This window comes from Perca flavescens, chromosome 15 (assembly GCF_004354835.1).
Source record: "Perca flavescens isolate YP-PL-M2 chromosome 15, PFLA_1.0, whole genome shotgun sequence".
Classification (NCBI taxonomy): Eukaryota; Metazoa; Chordata; class Actinopteri; order Perciformes; family Percidae; genus Perca; species Perca flavescens.
Window position 1 is genome coordinate 7,289,539 of NC_041345.1, and position 16,977 is coordinate 7,306,515.

At 38.3% G+C, this 16,977-nt stretch overlaps 1 protein-coding gene across 1 annotated transcript in view; it reads right to left on the bottom strand.

Moving 5' to 3' along the window:
* cacna1ha (calcium channel, voltage-dependent, T type, alpha 1H subunit a) overlaps nt 1-16,977 on the bottom strand; it is a 126,011-nt gene that overhangs the window by 46,468 nt on the left and 62,566 nt on the right. The window contains exons 4-8 of the mRNA XM_028599135.1: nt 16,579-16,712; nt 15,172-15,269; nt 9,544-9,709; nt 4,168-4,480; nt 817-909 (exon numbers count right to left, since the gene is read on the bottom strand). Coding sequence (XP_028454936.1) covers nt 817-909; nt 4,168-4,480; nt 9,544-9,709; nt 15,172-15,269; nt 16,579-16,712 — 804 coding nt within the window. The remainder of the gene's footprint in view (nt 1-816; nt 910-4,167; nt 4,481-9,543; nt 9,710-15,171; nt 15,270-16,578; nt 16,713-16,977) is intronic.

The following is a 16,977-nucleotide window of genomic DNA, read 5'->3' on the forward strand; positions in this document are numbered from 1 at the left end:
TCTGAACCCACTTGTAATTCATGTGCAAAACCAGGATCTACAGATGGCTGATACTCTTATTTTAGACAGTCCCTCCAGAAAAACGCGATTATGCGATCACATAATTCAATGCATAATCAGCCAAAGTCCGCATATTTATGCAGGGGCCGCATTTTTTCAAATACGCTGCACTTTTGCCGCATAAATTGCAGATTTTCACGCAAAATATGCAGGGCTTGCATGATTTCACAATCCCCGCATTTTCGTTGCAAAAAAAACACATATATCTTAGCAGAAAGTTGAAAAATGTTGTGTTTACTTTACACTTTACACAACACCTGTTGCCATGAAAACGTTATGAAGTGACGTAATTACGCAACCATCGAAAAAGCAGGGTGTTGGGGGAATCACTTTTTTTTCTCTTTTTCATCAAACCGCACTTTTTGCAAGTTCCCGCAATTTCATCGCATAAAATTGCATAAATATCCCGCATATTCCATCGCATTTTTTAAGAAAACGTGTCGCATAATCAAGGATTTTTGCCCGCAACAATCACAGAAAAATTTTTCCATTTTTCTGGAAGGACTGTTTAGAGCTTTAGCTTATTTTAGAAAACTATAGCAAGTCAGGATTACAATGATATATTTTTCTTGATTCAGTTTCAAACGAGACCCATGTTGGTCTATGTAGATCTGGGCAAGAAATTTGGGACCCAATCAAATATGTAGCTTTTAATTAATTGTGCTGCACATTTTGAGCTTGCTATTTTAATTCAAATATTAAAAAAACAAAAGAACTGAAAAAAACAACAACAAATAAATACAAGGGAGTACTTACAATAATGAGCAGTATAAAATATATAAAATTGTAGAAGGAGTGAGCATCCATGACATAGTACATGATATCTACCCATCCTTCCAGAGTGATGACCTGGTGGTGGGGACAAAAAAACAGAGAGACAGACATTGTATTATAGTGAACAGAAAAGTAAAAAAAAAAAAAAAAAACATTCTTTAGTGGCTCTGCCCATCGCTTTTTGCTTTTTCTTTGAAAACATATGACAAACACGCGCGCACAGACATTCAAAGTACACAGCAGTCAGATGCTGCACATTTTCAATTCAGTTTTTAATGGCTATTCCTCTGAAGAAAGCCTGTGGTGTCTCTCCAACATACGTGTACGTCTCTGTGTGTGTGTGTGTGTGCGTGCATGCATGTTTGTACCAGGGGACTGATGCAGCTCTTTCATGTAGCCACTATGCTAATGAGCAGTCAAAATGCTGAGACATGAAAGCAGTGGCTCAGCTCAACCAATCCGATAATACACTCGCACCTCAACGTTTACACATTACAACACGAACTGCCAGAGCAACAAGGGTAAGAGCAAAAATACACTAAACACATCAAACACAACACACGTGCCAACAGGCGTGTGCATGCATGCATACTTTTGTAAGAATCATACACAAAGCTATCATAAACATACACCACAAATGCATATTATTACACACACACACACACACACAAAAAAGACAGACGTGACTAATCCGCTCTCTGCTGGAGTGCTCATCTTGCAACAGATTAACAAAAGAGTGAGCAAAAATAAGATGTAAAATGTAATCATTGTGCAAACAAACAGATTACACAAACAGCAATCCGACCTAACATACATATATTTAGTACTAGCCATGTACTGTAAGACCATTTGACCCTTACACATACAATGTATCAAGAATTGGAATTTTGGTGGCATTAAAAGTCCATATCTTTTTTTTCTCAAAATGGAAGGAGAATTCATAAAGGACCATCATCTCTTGAGTAGTAACATACTACAAATCTTAATCTTGTGTCAAGGCATGTTGCAAAAGTCAACGATATGCTTTGCAGGAAAGAGAACATTCTCAGCTGACGTTGGTTTAATTTAAGAGAGGACACAAACGCGATAACCTGAACAAATCACTCAGTGACCCCCAGGCCATCCCTATCTTGTGCTCCTTTAAGATCAGATGTAGTGCGCAGTCCTGTAACAAACTAATGACATACAGGTGGATCAGAGAGTAAGTTCTTAGCTGTCACTGGTGAATGACTTAAAAAACCACCCAACCCTCCTCCACCTCCACCTCACGTCATATTTTCTTTCTCCCTTTCTCCCTTTTCCCACTCTTATTTTTATTATTCCTTCACTGTCACTTCTGCTCCTTTCTCGTGTGCTCTCTTCTTAGCGTTGACAGAGGTCACTCCATTTAAACCGTGGGTTAGAACTAGGTTTAATTAGGGCTGGGCGATATGGAGAAAATCAAATATCATGATAATTTTGACCAAATACATCGATATCGATACTGTTGACTATTGGTGCTTTCACAAAATATTTACACAATGAGATTTTCTATAAATAATCATCAGTAATGTGGATATAATGACTAAGTGGGTAAAGGAAAATAATAGAACAGTTACAACAGTCTGGTAAGTTCAGAAAATGACATCACTGTACTGTAACGCAGCCTTTAAAACCAGGAAAAGACAACAATTTTACCATATTACGATATTACGATATCCAAAATCTAAGACAATATCTAGTCTCATATCACGATATTGATATAATATCGATACATTGCCCAGCTCTAGGTTTAATTGGCAATCTCCCATAAAATCAAGTGTTATCACACACCAGGTGATGACCCAATCCAGCCGCAGGCGCGCTTGTGGTGGGTTCTCAACTTGACTTTTTAACAGCTAGTTGTTAGCTACAGGAGTCCAAGGGTAACCCTGAATCAACTCAATATGGAACCACTGGCTGAAATGTTTTCAAAACCCTGCACTGAAATGTTTAATTTATGTTTGGTTTTTTATATTTGCAGGTACTGAGGGAATACACGGCTGTAGACTGGGATAACAAGCCAAGCAACTAATTTTACATTCAGGAGAGCCGTCTCTTTATTTAAACTAACTTTCTATCTTTCTCCCTCTGTGTCTGTATCTCAGACACGTTAATTTAATTTCATTGTCAAATCTTTTACTGTTTCTGTGTTCTTGTTTCCATTCACTTATCAACAAATTCAATTTTCAATTCATTTTTTATTAATAGTATCAAATCATAACAAGAGTTATCTCAAGACACTTTACAGATAGAGTAGGTCTAGACCACACTCTATAATTTATAAAGTTTATATATATTGTATTATGTATTGATAATTTCAATGGTTCTTTTATAAACAAATAATAACGTCTAGGCTACCACAAATACTTTTTGCAGATGTTTCTTAAATTGTAGAGGAATTTCCAACTTAATGTTGCATGCATTATAATTTACATGCAATATAGAAATTGTACAAATTTTAGACACAGACTATAAGAAATGGCTGGTCATGTTACCTCCTGGCCAAACCCACAGCTAATGTGTACTTTTTTTCCAGTCATGATTTGCATCTACTACTTTAACATATACTACAGATCGTAACATCAAACACCTGGATAAACAACTAATCTCACCTCAGGCTCAAAGTAATGCTTGCTCAACCATTACAAATGATTTCTTTTCTAACTGCAAGCTAAGAACACGGCACTGCATGACTTTCTCAAAGACACACAAGCATGCAGGCGTGTGTGTGTGTGTGTGTGTGTGTGTGTGTGTGTGTGTGTGTTTGTGTGCATGCGTGCGTGGGAGCCTGCATGCTTGTGTGTCTTTGAGAAAGTCATGCAGTGCAAGTCAAAGTCTATTAGACACAAAGGCAGGTCTATCAGTGGGTGCTGCACAGATCTATTAGAAGGGAATAGAAGGGACTGTGGGAAGGAAAAGTCATATAATATTTCAACCTGAGTGACATATTTGCGTGACGCTGTGTCGCAAAAGCCGATCAGTGTTTAGATTCTCCTGATGTCCAAACGTGGAGGAATTATATTGTAGCTGTCTGTGAGCACCCAGAGCTCTATAGTACCTCATTATTTGTACTCTACACTTCATATTGAATTGATGTACTGTACTCCAGGACCCCATGACATCAGTGTTGTGTGTTTGTGTGAAATTGGCTTGAAACTTTCAACCAGAGAGGAAACCAAAACACTGCTTTTCAGCCTGGTGTTGTCACTTTTCAAAATAAATGATCCAACAAAATTTCCTAAACAATAATAAACACCTTTATCTCCGTGTTTTTGCTTCTACATCCAAATCTGCACATTTCCCCCTTCTTACCTGGAATATGGCTATCCAGGCGTAGCCGATATTGTCAAAGTTGACCGCTCCCTTGTGAGGGTTGTAGTTCCCGCGCTTACACACATTATAGTACCGGTTCCAATTAACACAGCCGTTAACACTGGCCCCACCCATTCCGATCAGAGCTGAACTTAGGTGGGGAGCGGGCAATGTGCACTCAACCCCGCCCTCCGTGTAGGGCGGCACACTGCTGCAGCGCAGCATCCCGTTCTCGCGGGGAGCCGAGCAGATGAATGGGCTGTCTTCACCTTCCTCGGACATGTAGTACTCACTTATGGACAAGTTGTACATTCTGGATGGAAAGACAAAAACAAATGGCCATGTTGTTACAATACCTTAATTAAGGATATATATAGCATTACGATAATGTATTAGCATATTTGTGTTTGGTTTTTGTTGCAAGTTCTATAGTAGGTTAAATTATTAATACACTGTAGATACACTGAGAACTGATTTATGTCCACTGTCAGGATCTAATAGAATATATTGAATATTTGATTTGTGATTAGAAGCAGGACATTGATTTATTCCAATCAAATAATCTAAGACTAGTCTAATACTGATTTGTCATCATTCAGGAATGGTTAAGTCATTGTCTCAAGGTTCAAAAGTGAAATATACATATCCTCCCCAGGACCTTGACTGCGTCAAAGTATAATCCTTTTGCTTTCTCAGAAAATTACAAAATATTGCTTGCACTTCTTGCATCGAGACAAATTTTCTTTATTGTTCCTATTGTGCCTTTCAAGGTATAATTGCAGTGTAGTCAAGATATAATTGTTCCCTTCTTATACTGCACTGTAACTTTTATTCTCGTATGTTATCTGTTTTTATATTTTTAACTGTTACTGAAGTTACATTGTTGAAAATTAGAACTGTATGACAATCTATGTAAGCATATTTAATGACAATTAAAAAGTAAGTCCAGTGAGACCGGCCATTTTGGGAACGGCAAGGATTGCGAGTGGATTACGTGTATATAGCAATGGTTCATACATTGTCCCACACTAGTGTCATAAAATCTTGTATTATCTGTTTTTATATGTTTTATTGTTTTTAACTGCTCTTTAATTTAACTAATAAACAGGATCAGATTATCCATGGTGCTATTTCAGGTAAGCTCCTGCATAGAAACCTGAAGTAGATATTAGCAAAAAGTGTAATTACTGAGAGTGGATACATCATTGAGCTTATTAAATATGCACACATCCAATCACAGATGTTAACTTTGAATTTGCCACAAACCACCTTTAGTGAACAACAGAGACCAACTACTACTCCCACACTCTTTTCATACTGAGTCTATATTAAGACTGTGTGTTCTCTTCTTCCACAGCATCTCAGTCAGTGATTTACACTCTTATCGTAAATTATATGAAAGTAATTTATAGTATTTGAAATAAACTGTCCCCACCCAGTTGAATCTCTTTATCAGTTTTACTGTATAGATGGGAGTCCAGTGTTACTCCACTACATCCTTGTCCGATTTACTCCACCTCTGTTTGTGCATTCACATGTAGGGTTTGCCAAATCAAAGCCATCCCAAAGTGGGGAGCGGAAGTGGACTACCAGGCTCTCATTCAATGAGTGACACTGATGTTTATTGCTTGAGCCAAACATTTTTTTTTTCATTCAAACCTTTATTTAACCAGGAAAAAACTCCTTGAGATTACAAATCTTTTTTACAAGAGTGTCCTGGCAAGTGGCAGCAGCTAGGTTTCAATAAATACAAAGACAATAACGAAATAAAAACATAGACACACTTTCACTCATCATATTCAAACACCAATGTCATCATAAAGAAAATCTGGGTCCTAAATCAATTTAAAAACAATGACAGACAGACTGCCTTTCTGCAAGGTCTTTTAGAAAGTCTTTAAAATAATAAAGTGAGATCAACTCCTTCAACTGTAGCTCATTCCAAAGCTGATTCCATGCAGATGGTGCTGCAAAATTAAAAGCCTTTTTGCCAAAGTCAGTGCGGGCTTTAGGGATGGACAATAAAAACAGATCCTGTGAACGCAAGTGATATGTCCCTGCAGAACTTGGGAGGATGTAAGCATTCAGATAAGGAGGAAGTAATCCTAGTACTGCTTCATAAATAAAAAGATGCCAGTGAAATGGAGGAAAATTGAAAAGTAAATTTTTCTTGCTACTTTGTCATATCTAATTTTGTTCAAATTCTCTCTTGTTGGGTTAAAATGATATGTCATTGAATTTGTAGGAATTCCAATAATAAAAACAAAAGGAAAACCATTACTTTGTCTTACTTTGACTTACTTACTCCCTATTTTAACGATCTAAGCGCACGGCCTGAAGTGCATGGCGCAGGTGCGTTTAGGGCGTGTCCAAATCCACTTTTGCTAGTTTGACAGCGCGTTTGTACCTTGGCGCATTGCTATTATGATGGCGGATTTGCATCGTAATATTTTAGGCGCATTTTACTAATTCACTGTTAAAATAACAATGGAATGCTGCACTATTGACTTTAGACCAGGTTTTTGTTGTTCAATGGCGCGATCACGTCCCGCTCAAGATAGCAATACGCCAAGAATACACCTGAACACACCTCCCTGTAAGACCAGCACGCCCATGGGCGCAAAGATGGGCGCAGGTGCATTTGCTATTTAAACGACATGGGCGCTGGACAGGAAATTGATAACTGTGTCAGTCTTAAACTAGCAAAGACATTTGCGTCGGGCTTTGCACTGCGCCGGGTGCAAGATAGGGCCCACAGTCTGCATCCTTCAATTTAAAAAGAGAAAATACCAACTATTTAATAAAACAGGCAAAAAATGTTGAGGTTATTATTATATAATAATATTATTATTATATATTTAAAAGTGAAAGAGCACGTAAAAACTCAAAAGCTGCAGTGAGCAAGGCATCTATCTGTTTCTTACTCATGGTAAAAAGTGGTTTGCATCCCACAGTTTACCTGCTTATTTTTGCCTTCCCCTTCAAAATGGAGAGCCCTCCAAAACAGTGAGTGTGCCGCTGTGCAGAGTAATACCCCCTCTTGAAGTACTAGTGAGGAGGAACCAGTTTGAGAAAGGATCTTACTCTTTACCAGACTGTCTATTCATCGACTCCAATTATGTTCCAGCCATTCCTCTCCTTTTCCCCCCTGTAACCCGTTTGCTTGTTGCTGTAGCCTACTATTTATGTTTTCCTGAAACCCCTCCATTGTATTATAATTACTGGATGCATTATTGTGTACATCAATTTAATGTTGTGGTATGATTGTGAATTTCCACCTGGGGATCAAATCTTATCTTAACCTTGTTACAAACTATTATTATGTAATAACAACGCATTATGTAATAACAATGCGTTATGTAATAAAATGTCAAAATGTAATAAATATTCACTTCATTATTTAATAACAACCGCATTCTGTAATAATCTGCCGCATTCTGTAATAAAAGCCTGAACCCAGTATGTAATACATTTCTCCGCAATTATGACATAATATGGCTGTTCTTACAAAATGTGGGGGTTGCACTTTCTTTTTCGCAAAAATTGTCATGTTCATTTTATGAATTCTAGCGTGAATCATGGTGACTCAAAATTAGTTTTAAAAATATACTATTTGTTCAGTAGATTAGTATTACCTTTCATCAATAAATTTATTACATATTGCGTTCAGTATACATTTATTACATTTTGACGTTTCATTACATATTACATTACATAATGCATTGTTACAAACCTATAATGATATATCATAATTTATTTGTTGAATATATCTCCTATTATTAAACCTAATCTGTACAGTAACTAGTAACTTAAATTAAGATAAATGTAGGGAAGTAAAAATACAATATGTCTTTCTGAAATGTGATGGAGCAGAAGTATAAAGTAGCATGAAATCAAAATACTTCTAAAGTACAAGTACCTCAAAATTGTACTCAAATACAGTACTTTAGTAAATGTACTTCACCACTGATAGTCGAGATTCATATTGTACTGGAGGTCAGACAGACATTTGTTCAGTGAGAGAAAACACAGCAGCCTTGGCTATGAAATATTAAGCCGCTGTTCTCTCTTTGTTCTGTCTTTCTCTCTAACACACAGGAAGGATTCAGCAACATTAACTATGGTACAATTTGTACCATTACATCAAAACAGAATTAGTTCAAGGATGTCTAAGTGACATTTGTGGCTTCCTGCGGTTGTGGACACTGAAGCAGTTTTTCTTCTTCTCTTCTGCATAATTTCAATCCCCACAGCTAAATTGGTGACTCTGCTCTTTCTTTCTGTCTGTGGATGTGCATGAATGCCTGTTTTCTCTATTCTCTTATAAGATGTATCTTATGTATTACAAGATAAGATGAATCTGGAAGCTCAGGTTTATCAAATAGTTTCATAATGTGCACAGTGTAGAAGGAAATAGGTCATTCGCTTCTATTTCGTCAATCTGGTTAAACCCAGATAGATGTTGAATTGTCTTGGCCTGGTTTTCCTCTCTGTACATTTTTATTTATTTATTTTGTTTTGGAACATTATCATTTTCAAGCCCACATCTGAGTTTTTTGTAATATATTCAGGCTTTACTTTGAACATTCTTAAAACGTGAGAACCACATCAACTGCAAGAGGAGTTTTATTTATTTTTGTAGGAGTTTTAGAACTAGTGCTTTGGACTTTTTTAAATAATAGGCAAGGTCGTTGCACATATATTGAATAACATTGGGGCTAAGACTACAGCCTTATCTCACTCCACATCTGCATTTCTCTGTATGGTCTTTTTCTTTCTCTCCTTGCTCTCTCTGCATGTGAGTGTGTGTGTGGCCATACAGTGGTTTACATCCTTGTAAGTTACAATGTCTGTTCCTTTGGCTGCAGGCAACATCTGACTGATACAGCATATGACAACTCAAAACAAACTCTTAACAAGACGGAGCAAAAGAGGGAAGCAGAGGGAGGAAAAGGAAGGATGTAAATAGAAGGAAAGAGGGAAAAGGGCAGAAAGAAAGAAAGAAACATGTTTGAGTTAAGTGATCTGAGCATGTTTGAAGATCCCATGTGTGCATGCTGGAGGCAGTGCTGGTCACCATATGGGTGTGGAGAACAGCACTTGCAAAGTTGGGCAGATGGACTTTTTTCTGTTTGGGGGGAAATTAAAAATGTATTGCAACTTCTGAGGGAGGTTTTATTTTTATGGGATTCATATGTGTATACTCAAGGAAAAGAACTGAAATCCTATTCTCATCAAAGTGTTTCTTCCGTCAAATCTAACCTAGAGTGAAATATGGACCAAAAAAGACGTTTTCCTAGGGGCCATTTGTGCTACTTCCGGTCCAGAATGAAATGAGGAAATGCAAATACTGTTTCACAATGCCAAATTCCTTACGTTATGATCCTATGGTTCTCTCCCAGGAAGCAGCGGTTGCGCAGTAGCCCCGCCCACAGCTGGACTCCCACAATACCGAAGATGAAAAAGACAAAGAAGCAGAGGAGAAGGACATTTCCCAGCATGGGCAGGGTGTCCAACAGCAGTGTCACCAAGATCCTCATACCTACATAGTGGGTCAAAAAAAGGAAAAGATACCATCAGAAATATTCACTATGTGTAACTATGTGTTCACATACATGATAGATAGTTGAGCTTTAAATCAAGCTACTAGCCCTCTGGTTACTGCACACCCCGACGACCTCTATTGATCTTGTAAGCTTCATCCCCACAGCCAATATAATTACAAGTGATGAAAATACTGGAAGTGACAGTTTGACAGTATTTCATCCTCTGGGGTTTGAACTCTACTCTTCCTTGTGGCTAGTATTATCTAACCACACGCATTCAGCATCCATCTCTACTTGTCAGATGTGTTTAGCGTCACAAGAGTTAGGGATCTAGTCCCTGAGGTCCCTCACAACGTGAGCTGTCCCCTTTCACATATGACTCAGCCTTGTCACAATGACCACACTTATAGTACGGCAATTCCGTAGTGTCACTGCTAATTTTGACCGTGGCAATGATATTCAAACTGAAATCTTTTTGAGTCTCCAAAATCTCATCTCCAGACAGTTTGTGCTGTGCCACTGCAGGAGAAAGGTTTCCCTGAACGTATTATCATTTAGTGACAGGTTGAAAAAAAAAAAGAATGCTCTGGTTGGTTTGGGAGTTTTACAGGTATCAGGATGGGCCTTAACTGCACTAAACTCACCAAAGGTTCTTTATGCATGTTGTGACAGCAGCTAAATATTATCTAAGCTATTATCCTTAATAAATGCACTTCCATTAAGTCAGAGGGAAATCAAACTCAGACACTAATGGATAAGATTATCATTCATTATTTATGCATGTTTGAATGCAGCAAGGAGCAAAATGTGGATATTATTTCATTCCCTCTTGTTTACAAGTTTAGAAAGAGTCCTGACGGTGGATTTTTTATGTGTTGCTTTGTGAAGTACTAACTGTCCCCAGTAAGAGGGAATGGCTCATCAGCGTAAGGGTGCATCATCTTATTTGTGTTTATCCATATGAGTGCGTCTATGTACAGTCATTAGCCACAAAGTTACTGTCCAGAACATATTTTCTACATAGTGGCAAAGCATGAAATCTCCTAAAATGGATTTTTCACAAATGTCACAATGTATGTGGGATTAAGGCCTTAAAGATTTACTGATCACAGACCAGCTACAGATCTTAGAGTTGCATGTGAGATAATGTGTTTTTGTGAGATATGTGACAGCCAGGCAGGTTAGGGTCAATCCATCACACCAGAGCTCTAATGAGATATGGTCATGGCTTTGGGGTGGAATAAAAAACAAGAAAAATCAATGAAATGCCGAGTTTAAATCATTGTCTCATCCCCAATCTGTCTGATATTATCCTGTGTTCTGACTGAGATCTACCACTTTTAACATATGTGCCTTTTTATATCTGTCAACAGTCTTTCCTCTTTTGCTGTTTCCCCAATTCTCACAAAATAGAGGTTATACAGATGGGCAAAATGAAAAACCCTTACACACTCTGATGACGCATATTTCTCATCATAAAAACTGAAAACGAAAAAAAAAAGAATATGTCTGTGTGTATGTTTAAGGTAGACAGCAATACTCAGAGACACTAGAGTATCGCTGTCTACTTGTGTGAATACAGCACATAGAAATGCACACATGCACACACTGATTAAACAGTACACAATATTCCTCATATAGAGAAGTCTGCTCAAACACAAACATCTTAGCACTGAATATGAATGGTTTCTCCATACACACTATTTTAGGTAGAGAGTTGTTATTTAGTAGTATATTGACGACACAGACAGGATTAGAAAATGCAAAGAGATTTAAAACGAGTGACATTATGTTCACTCCCAGAGTTACAATGCACTCTGGTAGGTTTAATTAAACTAATGCAATCTAATGACGCACAAGAGGCAGAGTCGATGAGAGCATTTGAAACAGAGAAGGGAAAACCTATCCAGAAGGTCATGTTACAGGGATAAGTTTCCTAAAGTATGAATAAAAAAAAAAAAATACATTCATATTGCTATGCAATACAAAATTATTTTAGCCAGTAAGATGTGATGGGGGTAATGTTGTCAAAAAGAGACAAAGAGAAAAATATTGGAATATTTAGAAAATCCTCAATTAAGTCAAAATGTTTTTCTTTTCTTTTTTCTTTGATGTGTTGGAGAGAGAAGCAATATTGTGGATTTTGGCCTTAATCTATGATAATATATTGTAATCAAGTTATGAAATTGCTTCTTAGATTAGATCTGGGAGTAATTAAATATTTTAAAGTGAATTCATTGTCATTATAGTCAGGAAAATGACTATGATGAACAAAATCTTTTCCAAGTGAAGTGATAATCAGAATTCTGTGCAAACGGAAACAACATTCTTCAATGAATAATAACTTAAAGGGGTGATAGAATGCAAAACCGAGTTTACCTTGTCATAGTTGAATAACGACAGTTCGGTGGGTAAATAGGACATACATAGATAGAACCTCAAAGTCCCACTGACACCTCTTTCCTATGCAAATCTCACAATTTGAAATTGCCTCTGAAAACGGGCAAATCCCAATGAAGCTAATAGTCAGTGGCTGTACCTTAATTGGCTCTGGTATGTACCTTTGTCACGCCCCAAAATTGACATAGCTACAGACCACTGGTCTGAAACCAGCTAGTCTTCTGAATGTAGGTCAAGTAGATGTCAGACACTAGTTTAGCTGCGAGCTTTGCACTTCCAGGGGAATTACAAAGAAGAAAGTTTGGAAGTTTTTCAAGGATATTGAAAATGAACCAGGGTCGTAAATGCAGTGTTCCAGGCTGTACAGGGAATGCTGACACTTTTCACATTTCATCGCGAGCTGCCGCCGGTCGTGGTGCTCCAGGTAAGCAGTAGTTAGTGGTTAAGTTACCCCAGAAAAAAAATGACTGTGCGCTGGGTAAAGAGCACCATGCTGCCGGTCGTGAAGCTCCGTCAGGTCAGCGGTAGCTCTTCTCATGTTGCAGCAGCATGCGTTGTTGTAAACCAACCAATCAGCGCACAGCTCATCTAAATATTCATGTTCATTCATACCATATAAGGGAGAAAACCTCTTGATTCTTTCTAGTGCAATTCCACAGGGTTGTATTAGGTAGCATAGAACAGCACCCGGGCCATTTTCAGCCCAACCAATGTTACATACCGAGACCTTAAGGAACAGCGTGAAATACCCTATATAATCATTCTATCACCCCTTTCAATATGAACAACAATTATTTAATATTTATAACACAAATAGATCCAGTAAAAAACATTTCCAAAAACAAGCCCTAGATGTTTGCAGGCTAAAATGGTCACGGCTAGCTCAGACATGTCTGCAATGACAGCAGAACAGAGAGGGATGAATGCTGTAGAATCTTGGATCAAACTAATTTAAAATTACCCTGTGCTACCGCTCTTGTAGTTTTTTTTTTTCTTTAATGGGAGCTGTAGTTTTTTCTGTGGTTTACAGAGTAATTGTTGTCGTGCCCGGAGAGTGCTGCTCACTGTTTCTAGGCTACAGCACAAAAACAAATTTAACATCTGTCTGACAATGGATACTTCCCATCCACTTAGGCAGAAAGACAAACAAAGACAGAGTGATCGCAGAATGGTTAGAGACAGAGACGGTAAGTAGGGAAAGAAAGCCTTTAGCCTGGCTGTTAGCCTGGCTGGCTCGCATCCGCGAACACTCTATCTCTGATCACATTTCAGATGAAAAAGAAAACAAAAGATGAGATGGAGCCGAAAAGAGAGAGGACAAATGAAGGAAGTAAGCTGCTGTTAAACATCCTCAGGGTGTCTTTGTGTGTACCTGTGACTATATGAGTCTGAGGGCTTTGTTTATGTCTGTTTGTATTTACACTAACCTTGAGTTTCCAGCCCCAAGTAATACCTCTCATTGTAATTCTCTATCTCTTTTTTCTCTCCATCTACCGCCCTGTGTCAGACCCGTCAGGGAGCAACTGAAAACTTGTTACAATAATGTAAGTTTCACTTCACCTTGTCCATGGCTGTAAAGGTTGTTTCTTGGGGCTGCTGTTAGCTTATTAATAAGGCAAATGTTAATGTTAATTTGTCAGTCCTCACAGAGGTAGAACAATACTCTGTGTGTGTGTGTGTGTGTGTGTGTGTGTGTGTGTGTGTGTGTGTGTGTGTGTTTGTGTGTGTGTGTGTGTGTGTGTGTGTCTGTCTGTGTATGAGACTGTTTGTGATGATAGCTTGAGAGAAACAGACAACCTGCCATGCTCTATGATTGTGTTTGGGTAATCTGCAGTGCCCAAAGCACCCAAACACACACTCAAACACACACACCTGTACAAACATATAACGTCATTATTTATGTGAAAGAATCGCGGTTCATTCTGTCGCATGCTAACAACTGGCTTATTCTGGGGAAGCGGGCTCATTATTAACGCAGACACTGACACACACACACAAAGACACACACACAATACTCTCATGGGTTATCCAATGTTGTATTACATTTTTTTTTATAAATTGTGTTTTATTAACAATAAAATTAGTTAAAGTAACAATACTAAACTAGTTGACAGACTGAAACAGCTGTGTACAACAACAAAATAAGAAAGAAAAACAGTGTAAACACCCGTTTAGGAAAAGTGTATTTAACAAAATGGCTACCGGTACTGGCAGCCTGAACCTGAAAAAAAAAACACCTTGGCCGCGTGCCTAATGTATGCTGGTTAATAATCTTGTACATTGTTATGACACCATTGTCTAGTGATTCGCTTTAGCTATAGATTCATGGCCCCTTCTGTCACAGAGCTTTTAGGAAAATGACAAACTATGTGCAAGTTCTCACTCAGCACTGGCACGGTACAAGCTCTGGAAGTGAGATTAAAGCAAACATCCAAGTCCTGGATCATTGGTCAACTCACCGTTAAGTAGTGAGAAAACACCAATATATATATATACAGTATATATATATATATATATATATATATATATATATATTCCGTGTGGTTTTGCTTCAGTAGCACTTCGTGCAAACTAATTGAATGATAACAGGTGACTAACATTACACAGCACAGTGAGCGTAGGTTAAATCCTCATACCTCAGGGCGTTTTGTGTAGGATAATCGAAAAATATAAATGTAATATGATGTAAAATTCACAGAAGTTAAACTACCTGTGCTGTGTGTACATTACAATAAGATATTGTTGTCAGTATTGGGGAAGGAAGCATTTTGCAGCAGATAATTTATGCTACATAGTATAGACAAAGTATGAAAATGCTTTTATTTGCCTTTTCAAACCTTGTAATGAACGTTTTCTGTCCTACCGGCTAAATGTATTCAGATGGTTAGAAAAGAAAACAGTCTTTTGGCTAGCTAGTTAAGTGGATCACTGTGGTGCACTAAACTGTTAGCATTGAACAAAAGAGCAAATGAGCTCATCGCTAATCGAGATAAGATAAACCATCAGGTGCAGACCGGATGAAAAAAGCATCCCTGCAAAGGTTCAAACATGGACTTACTTGGTACTCTGTTGATAGCCCGCAGTGGCCTGAGCACTCGGACGGTACGAATGGCTGACAGACTGGCATTATGGCCATCCAGAGAGTACTCCAGCACCCTGAAGACATTCAAAGAAAAGCAGGAGTTTTTACTTTATGTTCTGTACTCGCATACAGATGCCGATATATCTACACGAGGCAAAAAACAAGAAAACTAAAAACACCAAAAATATAAGAATGCTTATGCATAATGACAGCTACCCACATAATTACTGTTGCATGTGGTATTTAATTACATAGAATCAAATGCGCTTTTGCCTCTGTATAGTCTATATTGCAGCACCCAAACATCGTAAATGCGACATGTAGGCAGAGAGAGACAGTTATGGTCTCAACTGTGTTCTGGTCCTTGCCCTGTGATTGTACTGGCTGCATGAGGAGTATGTTTGGTCATACTGGCTCAGCCTTCGGAGCGTGGGAGTATCTAAAGGAATGTCTGCTGCCGATTGGGTCCTGCCCTCTCTTCAACCTATATAGTGGCCCCGGAGTGTGCAGCTGACCCTAAGAACAGCATACAGTACTCCTCCAGACTCCAAATTATTAGTCTATGTTACTTATAGGTGCTTGTTAAGGCTGCTCAGATTGGTAAATATTGTACTGAATATCTCTTATCTCTGAGGAAGTAGATCTTAACTGGCTGACTGTTTTCACACTGATGGCATGGAGCCATTAAAGACGCAATTTACAATATATGGGGCGACTGCAGCGTTCTAGTGTGGTGACGCCTGATGTGGATATATGCCCCACCGCCTATCAAGAGTCTGGGTCTGCCGAGGTTTCTTCCTAAAAGGGAGTTTTTCCTTGCCACTGTCGCTATAGCCACTGCTAATGCTTGCTCTTGAGGGAATTACTGTAATTGTTGGGGCTTTGTAAATTTTAGAGTGTGGTCTAGACCTACTCTATCTGTAAAGTGTCTCGAGATAACTCTGTTATGATTTGATACTATAAATAAAATTGAATTGAATTGAATTGAATGTCATACATCCACATCATTGCACTCTTATTCTGCTAGATGGGATGAAACAGAGAAAGAAGACAAAGCACAACTACTGTATGTAAGGGAAACGTCTATTTTGCCAATGACAGGATATTGTGAGGACAACCAGATATATAAACACACCCACAGGCATTAACACTTGCATCTGTATCATGTGTGAGCTACAGGTAGCCATATTTACTCCTCTGTCACAAAAACTGTACGTGTCTGTGCATGCTTCTTTCTCTGTGAAATCACATTTGTCTGATTGTTTACTTTGTGTTGTGCAAAATGTTACTTCATTCAAAGCAGACTGCTGTTGCCTAGCTGCAGATGACAGAGAAAATCAGGCAATATGTGGCGATGGGCAAAATACATTGCGGGATACTAACCCTGCCATGACGATGACGAAGTCAAGCTGGTTCCACTTGTCACCCAGGTAACAGTTGGAGCCAAAGATTCCCAGGGCCACCATCTTGATGACCATTTCCACAGCAAAGAAAGCAAAGATACAGTCATCCAATACCTGAAGAAAGATGGCGAGGAAAACAAACACAAATAGAATTACAACAATAATAACATGAGGAAATTACATTCTTGCCAACAGAAAAAGGTCAGGTCCTTTTTAAGTTTCCTCATCAATTTCAAGTCGCATTTCCAAAGAAGCTGTGGAAGTGCCAGTGGAGGTGGTCTGAAAATAAATTCTTGTCTCCATTAGTTAGATTCATCCCAGCAGGGAATAGCTCTGGCTTAGCATGGTTATGGCTGTGTTTCAATTAATTATAGTAGAC